Source organism: Manis javanica, chromosome 14, assembly GCF_040802235.1.
Source record: "Manis javanica isolate MJ-LG chromosome 14, MJ_LKY, whole genome shotgun sequence".
NCBI classification, from domain to species: Eukaryota; Metazoa; Chordata; class Mammalia; order Pholidota; family Manidae; genus Manis; species Manis javanica.
The window spans coordinates 44,401,013-44,410,532 of NC_133169.1; the positions used below are offsets into that span (position 1 = coordinate 44,401,013).

General features: G+C 40.7%; 1 protein-coding gene across 1 annotated transcript; it reads right to left on the reverse strand.

Moving 5' to 3' along the window:
- Positions 1-8,290: 8,290 nt before the first annotated feature.
- Positions 8,291-9,226, reverse strand: LOC140846282 (olfactory receptor 14C36-like). The gene has a single exon (XM_073222086.1). It carries the CDS (start codon positions 9,224-9,226, stop codon positions 8,291-8,293), a length of 936 nt encoding a protein of 311 aa, XP_073078187.1.
- Between the last annotated feature and the right edge of the window lie 294 nt (positions 9,227-9,520).

Below are 9,520 nucleotides of genomic sequence, written 5' to 3' on the forward strand. Positions count from 1 at the left end.
ATCTGAAACTATGAAATAAAAAAAAGGAGCAGAGAGAAGAAGAAAGGGGCAGAGCTGGAATTTAAAAATCACATCTGTCTAATTTTGACACTCATAGTACAGCCTGTGACTAATCTACTTCCTCTTTTTTACTTAATATTTATATTGTCTATTCAATTTTAGCCAAACTGTAACTTCACTATTACAGGCATCCTTAGAGGAACCACTGACATTAGTTCAAGGATTTATTGGAAAACACTGTTTTATTAAATTTTTCATTTTTAACCATCTTAAGTGTCAACTTAGTGGAATTTATTACATTCGTGATGCTATGGATCCTTGGCTAATAACTAATTCCAAACATTTTAATCATTCCAAATAGAAATTCTGTAACAATTAAAAAATCTGCATGTGTTCCTGGTAACCTTCAATCTACTTTTTGTCTCTGAGAGTTTGTCATTGCAGATGTTTCATACAAGTAGAATTATATAATTGCCATTTTGTATCTGGCTTATTTCATATTTTCAAAGATTATTCATGTTGTAACATGTGCAGAACTTTATTCCACCTTATGGCTGTATAATACACCTTTGCATAGAGGGTAACATCAGCATCCTGGTGGCATATGGGTACCTCCTATTTGTCCCCCTTTAATGAATAAAATGCAACACCCATCTACAAACAAAAATGACTCCATGGGAGTTGTGGGATCAAGGAGCACATGCTTTGGGACTTGGAAAGAATCTCATCCTCCTCTGAAGCAGGTAATAGACACACAAACCCCAGTGTGGGTGGTGAAACTGTCAGGAGCCGGTCAACTGGTCAGTCTGGGAGCAACTGGAGAGCACTGTTTGGGGAAAATCCCCCAAGATGAGGGGTCTTTGTACAAGTTCAAGTTTTACAGAAAAGAAGTTCCAACAGTCTGTTGGAGAAAAAAATATACATATATATAAGGTTCTGTATGCATTGGTGTGGGTAAGGAAATTTGCCTCTCTCCCTGTAAAAGATGGTAGAGCTTAATTATAGGAGTCTTAGGAGCCTGGCCATGAGCTACTGTTAAAAACAGCTGCACTAGGCCTGCTGGTACGATCAGTGTCCCAACTATCAGCACACATCTCCCTCCACATTGTGGCAGTCTCTCCTTGTTTATCTTCCCAAGGGTGACAGCAAGAGTGAGCTTGGAAGATAGGAAGTATGTGCACAAAACAAGATGAAGTCTGCAGGCAGGGGGAAAACCAAACATTTGAGCAGTATTAATACCTTTAGGAAATCACAAGAGGTTTGTCCGGTCTCCAGCAAGCTGTGTTGTGAGATAAGAAAAGACATAGAAGCTTAAGAATTGTGCCATAGAAATGAGCAGGTGTGGAGTAAGCATACTGTGATATAATGAGTTATAAGAAATACACATTTGGGCATTCATAGGACCAAATATATATTTCCCAGGTATATTTTGTCTTCATCCGCAGTTTCTGAAAACACAGCAGAGTCTTAAAGGTGAAACAGGTGTTTTGCTGTGTCAATGAGAGACTTTTGGACCCCCACCCGAGGGCAGGGGCTGCACACTGAATCAGCCAATGATCAATAATTTAGTCAGTCATGATTATGCAATGAAACCCTCACAGAAAAACCCAAGAAAGGATATCTGCGGGTAAAACTGCAATATTCCCAGAATCTCTCATCTGGCCTTAGTGTACCTCTATATTGATAGGTTTTTCCAAGAGGTGGAGAGAAGTAGTCCGTCTCCACATCAATAAGTAATTACAAGGGGGAGCAAGGGCATATCTGAATCAGAGAGGTTGATTGGGGTCCCTTTTACAACTGGGTCACAAGAGACATGGGAGACCAGAAGAACACAACTGCTTGTGAGTAATAAACAGGTTTCTCCCATTTTATTTCTCCTTTTGACAGATTTCAGTTTCAAAGGTATTTTGCCCTGGGATTTTCCCCCAGAGATATACCTGGCATAGTGGGCAGGACCTCTGAACCTGAAATCTGTATTCATGAGTGTGACCCTTGTGCAGGCTGGCCCTAGAGATGGTGGGGAAATAGCAGGAACCCTGCCATGGATGGTGGGGAGGCCCCAGTGGCTGCAGTGGTGGAGGTGGCAGCTTCACCCAGGAGCCCCCTGTCTGTGGGGCTTCCAGTAGGGGAACCCCTAAGTGGAGAACTCATCCAGGGTGAAGCACCTCCTTGGGGAAGGTGGAGATACCAGAAGCTGTGAAATTAGTCCTCTGTGAGATGGAAGACTGCTTAGAAGCCCTGAGTAGCCATACAGCCGCCAGAATTGCAGGATGTCTGATCCTTGAGAGAGCGGAAAGAGGTTTTGAGGAGAGAAAGAGACTTTGGAAGGAGAGATATACACATCAGCATCACTTGGAGGAGCTGGGCGATGACCTATGGGATGCCCTTAAGAAAGAGAGACAGTTATTGAGAAGACAGGTCACGTTCCTGGAAGACAGATCAGCAACAGTGAGGGGGAGACATCAGAAGAATCTGCATTGCAGGAGGTCAGGGCGGAAGGAGAGGAAAGAACAGTGCCTTCAGCCCCAGACATGGTGGAGGATATGTTGAGAGCAGATGAAGGGTAGCGCTGAGGGCCGATCTGTTTCCGAGGCCACTGCCTGAGCAACCAACCTCTCGCTTATTTTGCAATTAATAAAATAAAAATGCAACAACCACGGGCTCCTCAGGGGCAGGAGCCACCCCCTCCCCAGGTTGTGGAGCACTTCATGATCTGCCTCTATACCCAGGATGAGCTGGTGAATATGCACATCCAGTTTTGGCAGAAGCTGTTGGAACCTCTGCCTACATGGCTTCTGTATCTCTGGGATATGGGGATAGAAAACATTGTTGTATCAAATTCTGAAATGAGGAGACTGGCTTCCCTGATGATGTACCCTTATCTCTGGCAGTGGTTGCAAAGTGCCCATCACACCTCAGGAAATCAGGTGCTTATGATTGGCTGACAGCAGCCATCAGGGCAATTTGGCCTAATCAGGGTGATTTACTATACTTACCCACTAGCTGGAAAACATATGCAGAGCTCCAGCAGGTGTTATGGGATCTGGGCATGAAAAATATCATCTATAATATGGACGCCCCAGGGATGCAGTGAGGAGCTGTTCACTGTAGGAATGAGAAATCTGGTGCTCCAGACAGCTCCCCATCTCTCTTGGGTCCCTAGTGAATATTCTTGGCCCCCACATAGGGTAACCCATAAGTGAGGCTACTCGTATTTTAGCAGATCTGGAGGAGGTTGAAACTATAAGAGAATGGAAGGAAATATAGGTTATGACTGAAAGGAGAGGTGCAAAGGACCGGAAAGGTCTCAAGGACCAGATGTGGGTTTATTTGATAAAGGCCAGGGTAGTGAAAGAGCCTATTGATGGGCAGCCCAATAGGATCTTGTTAGAACTGTGGCACCAGTTAAAGCCAGAGCAGCAGTTCCAGCTGCTGGTGTCCAGGACACAGAAACTGGAGTCAAGGCCCCATGTTCAGCCTGTGTCCCTGCAAGACTTCCTGGGGGACCATAATCAGGTTCCACCTGGGTCCTTACCCCCACAGGAGGATAACTGGGCATCATGGTTAGACTGATGGAGGGTCAAGGCCCCTTGTTGGGGGATGTTTTGGGGATCAGAGGCCACATGTAGAATTAGCAATTCATTGGTTACCTGTGAATGTATGTGTCCTGGTCCTGGTGGACACAGGAGCTGAGTGTTCTCTGATTTATGACAACCCTGAGCATTTTCCAGGACCCCTGCTGTGACTAATGACTATGGGGGTAAGGCAATTAGAGTGAAGAAATCCCAAATCCCACTGGGGATAGGGTATTTACTGACAAAGGAGTACACTGAGTATATTTCTCCCATCCCTGAATATATTTGGGTGGTAGATATCTTGCAGTACCTGTGGTTACAGACCACTGTAGGTGAGTTCAGACTGAGGGTATGTGTGGTAAAGGCAGTTCTGAGGGGACATGCTAAGTACCTGCCTGTACCTCGGTGAGTGACAAATACAAGCAGTATAAATTGCCTGGGGCACAAGGAAATTGGATAAACTCTACAGGAGTTGGAGAAGGTGGGCATCATAAAGCCCACAAATAGTCCTTTTAATTCCCCAATGTGTCTGTGAAAAAGCCAGATGGTTCCTGGCATATGACAGTGGACTACAGGGAATTTAATAAAGTCACACCCCTTTTGCATGCTGCTGTCCCCTCTATAGCAGCTATTATGGACACACTCAGTCATGAACTGGGGATGTATCATTATACTGCAGACCTTGGTCACGCTTTCTTCTCCACTGACATTGCACAGGAAAGTCAGGAACAGTTTCCCTTCCTGTGGGAATAACGGCAGCGGACACTCACTGTCCTTCCTCAGGAATACCTCCACAGTCCCACCATTTGTCATGGACTTGGAGCCAAAGATTTGGCCACATGGAAGAAATCAAAAACAGTATGTCTGTATCACTGCATTGATGACATTTTGCTCACATCTGATTCTCTTGCAGATTTAGAAGGGGCAGTTCCTAGACAGCTGCAACCACTACAGGAGAAAGGATGGGCTGTGAACAACATCAAGGTTCAGGGAGCTGGTTTGTCTGTAAAGTTCTTGGGGGTCATCTGGTTGGGTAAAACTAAAGTTATCCCAGAAAGAGTCATAGACAATGTCCAGGCCTTCCTTACCCCTACCACTGTGGCAATATTACAAGAGTTTTGGGATCTTTTGGCTACTGGATGGAGAATGTTTGTCCTGCCCCCTGGCTGTAACTGCCATGTGATGATTGCTTTAAACTATCTATTCAACTACTGGCCACCTGTGGAATGAGTGAACTATGGACTTATCTGCATAGGACTTTAAACCTAGCTGAATTCTCTGGCTTGAGAATTATCACGATTTTATTGTTGCTATTATATGTTATTAGTCTGGTCACAATGCTCCAGTTTTCTCACACAGGAGCCATTGCAGAAGATGGGTAACAAGTAGATTGTAAATCAAAATATCTAGAGGGGTGGGCTCTGTGTAAAATTGCAAGATTTCTAGAATCTCTCACCTGGCCTTAGTGCATCTCTGTATCAATAGGTATTTCCAAATAGTGGAGAGAAGTAGTCCATCTCAATATTACTTGTGTAATTACTTGTATGAGCCAGGACTTATCTGGATGAGAAGTTGGGTGGGGTCCCTTCTTCTGCAGCTGGGTCACAAGAGACACAGGAGAGGAGAGGTGGACTGCTTGTAAGAAATAAATGGGTTTCTCCCACTTTATTTCTCCCTTTGACTGATTTAAGTTTCAAAGGTGTTTTGCCCCGGGACTTCCCCCCAGCCCCCGAGTTACAGTCCCATAAGGCTATATGGGTTCTGTTCATTCTCATTTAGTCAAATTTCTTCCCATCATATTGGGCAACTTATATTGTTTTCCTTCAAGTTCAATGGTTGTTTTTTTGTGTCCTCTACTCTTGAAACAATCCCTGGGATTTATTTAATTTGTATGGTTTTCTGTTTTAGAATTGTTATTTGATTCTCCTTTATATCTTCTATTTATTGAGAGTTCAACTAAGTTCTGAGTCTTATTTTTTACCTTACAAAATTCTCGCCGTATGTGAAGAAAGTAACTATCCCCATAGAATGATATTGAAATACATTGACAATATTACCTATGATGCACTTTAATCACTCTGAGTTATTTAATAATTGGAAATTTTTACCTCTTTAACTTTCAAGTATTTTTCCCATCCCACAACCCCCTACACCATTGCAATCATGTTTGTTCTGTGTGTTTATGAGTCTATTTCTGTTTCATTTGTTTTATTTGCTTTATTTTTTAGGTTCCATTTTAAGTGAAATCAGACCATATGTTTCTTTTCCTGTCTGACCTATTTTTTGTAGCATAACACCCTCTGGGCTCATCCATGTTGCTGCAAATATGTTTTCATGACTAATATTCCTTTGTATTTATGTACCATAGCTTATTTATCCATTCCTCTGTCAATGGACATGATAGCTGCTTCCATGTCCTGGCTATTATACATAATGCTTCAGTAAACAATGGGATGCCTATATCTTTCAGATTACTGACACATTTTTCTTCAGGTAAATTCCCAGAACTGGTATTTTGGGGTCATATGGTATTTCTGTTTTTACTTTTCTGAGAAACCTCCATACCTTTCCATACTGGTTACACCAGCAGTTTACAGTTTTTCTTTTTCTCCCTATTCTTGCCAAAATCTGCTCTTTCTTGTCTTGTTAATATCAGCCACTCTGGTGCGAGTTGATATCTCACTGCGGTTATGTTTCACATTTCCCTGGTCATTAGTGGCATTGATCATCTTTTTTGTGTCTATTGTTCATCTACACATCTGCTGCTCTAGGAATTTTAGTTATGTTGTTCGATCCTAATTGTTTCTGTTAAAGGTAACTTGTTCACAGATATTAAGTACTATGGCAGAGCCACCATCCTGTCCCGTTGGCTTATGCACCAGGTGATTCTATATCAAAGAGTTTGAAAAACTTGGAAAAAACAAAATAAAGTCCCATAAAAAGGTCATATGAAACCAAGATGGTGGTATAGAACTAAAACCTGATAATTTGTGTAGCCTCTACGTGGTTATCCAAAGTCAAAAATATAAGAAAATATTTGTAAAGAAAAAAATGCATAAAGAACACTTCTCTTGGAGATATTAAGACTGATCATTATACTTCATCATGAATAAATTCTAATCAGCTGAAACCAATAAAGAACTATAGGTATATTCTTCTTTTTTATTGACCACAAAACTCAATCTCTTCCACCACCAAACTGAAGTTCTTTCCTGGTCAAAAGCAATAAGATTTAATTGACACTCTGTAAAAGAATATTTATCCAAAGTGACAATTAATCACCATGACCGCTGTGAACATCCCTTAGTGTTCTTCATCAACTAACTACTCAGTGATATTTTCATTTTTTTCATTGACATTATGGATATAATTGTATTCACTAAAAATTCATATGTTAAAGCCTAACCTCTAGTATGACCAGTATTATTATCAAAAGGAAGATTTAAAAGCAGACACACACACACACAGAGCACCACATGAGAATAAGGGCAGTGATGGGGGTTATGCAGCAGAGACCAGGGAATGCCAAAGTTTGTCAGAAAGGCAGCAGAATCTAGCAGAGAATCATAGAACAGATTCTCTTCACAGCCTTAGGAAAGAGCCAAGCCTGCCTGCACTTTGACATCTGACCTCTAGGCTTCTGACCTGGAAACAATATATTTTTATTGGGACTTGTTGTGTTAGGTATGATTTTATATGAACGGATTTCTTTCTCCTTTGTTCTTGAATATGTGTAAATACTGTTAGGAATTAATGAGGCAAAGGTGTATACTAGTTTATAAAATAGAAGGTTTAAGGAAAATACACTGTTATGAAAGACAAGGAAATGTTTATACTGGTTCTTAGGTCACAAGTTTGGATGGAGGACTATGCTATACACCCTAATAAGCTTAAATAAATTTAAAGTTAATATTGGTAAATATGTATGTTAATACTAATTTGTATTATTTAATACAATGAATGATAGATAGGATTAAGTTTTCATAATGTCAGACATGACCCATCACTCAGAAAAAATATATAGATTTGATAATGTATCTGAGAAGATAAGAATCAACTTGCAGCCAGCAGCAAGGTGTTATAATCTGAAAATGTTCCACTCAGCAAGGAGTTGCTGATATAATGAGAGACTCAGCCAAAGGTACATGGTACCTTCCACAAACAATGGAAAGTTGATTTACCTTATTAATAAGTAGATTAAAACCACTGCTCTTTTGTTCTCATTTGTGGATATAATTTTTGCCATTTTCCAGATACATGACATTATTATCTTGATTATATATGATTCTTAGATCATTATTTTATTTCATTTTAAAAATTTCCAAGTAATTGAATTTCTATAATTGTATATCATAGTATTTATTATTTTTTATTTCATTGCATAAAATCAGGTAATATGGCCATTAAGCTAACTCCATGTTGAAATTGTTGAGATTTCCTTTTGTATATTATTTATTTTGTTAAATATTGCTGAATTACAAACACAACCTAAAATGATTCTTAACAAATTATTTGAATTATATCCATTGATTAAAAATCCTTACCCATTTTTTTTAGAAAATTGAAAGGGTGATATAAAACACAAAAAGAGTCAAATCGCAATTCCAGTACATGTAACTCAAGAGTTGGCAGTCTAATGGGTAAAACAGAAAAATAGTGGATTTTCCAAAAGTTTAAATCTTACCAAGACCTTCGGATAAACCTGAAAAGAATCTTTATAATTTTCCTGTATAAAACTTTCTTGATACAATTTTCCTCACAGCATCCTTTACCTGTTTGTTTCTAAGACTGTAGATTATAGGATTCAAGAGTGGAGGAACTATGCTATAAAATACAGAAAAAATCATGTCCAGAATTGTATCAGAGGATGCTGAAGGCCTTACGTAAACATAGCTGCCAAAACTGAGGAAAATGGACACCACCAGGATGTGAGGGACACACGTGGAAAAGGCCTTTCCTCGCTCTCTGCTTTGAAACTTGAGCACAGTAGAAAATATGCAACTATATGACATGGTAATGAAAATAAAACAGCCACCACCAATCCCCATGGCAGAAATAAGAATTAAGAGCTCATTGCTGAAGGTGTCAGAGCAGGAGATCTGCAGCAGAGAGGGGATGTCACAGAAGAACTGACGGACCACGTTGGACCGACAGAAGGACAGCCGGAATGTGTTCCCTGTGTGCACACCTGCGTAGATCAGACCACTGAGCAGGGAGACCAGTGTCATCTGGATACAGATTCTTTGGTTCATGATGATGGGGTAGTGGAGGGGCTGGCAGATGGCCACATAGCGGTCACGGGCCATGATGGTGAGGAACAGAAGCTCTGTAACAGCAAGCCAAAGCACCAGGAAGATCTGAGCTGCACAGCCAGCCACTGAAATGGCCCTGTTGTCAGTGAGGGAGTTGACACATGCATTGGGCACAGTGACAGAAACGTAGCACATGTCTAAGATGGACAGATTCCTGAGGAAGAAGTACATAGGGGTGTGAAGGTTCTGGTCCAGAGTGGTGGCAGTGACGATGATGAGATTTCCTAACAGGGTGGCCAAGTACATCAGTAGAAATAACAGGGCATGTAGGACCCTTAACTCCAGCATCTCAGCAAAGCCCATGAGAAGAAATTCAGTCACCATGGTGGAATTGGCCATTTCCGGAAATGCTGGTTGACCAAGAAAGCAAATGGGATAAACCATGAAAGACATGAAATGGCAAAATAATAAAATTACTGTAATTTCTTTCACGGCATTTACATCTATTTCACATGTTGGACTCTGTGTTGTGGGAAGTTCAACTATGTATCTTTCGGCCACTCCTGAGTAGAAAAAAGGAGCAAAGTTTTAGGGTTTAGGCTTCCAAATCCTACTTTTTGGATATGACACATAAAACTATTTATCTTCAGTAATATCCAGTTTATGAGGCTTATTGTTTCCAAGAAGATTGAC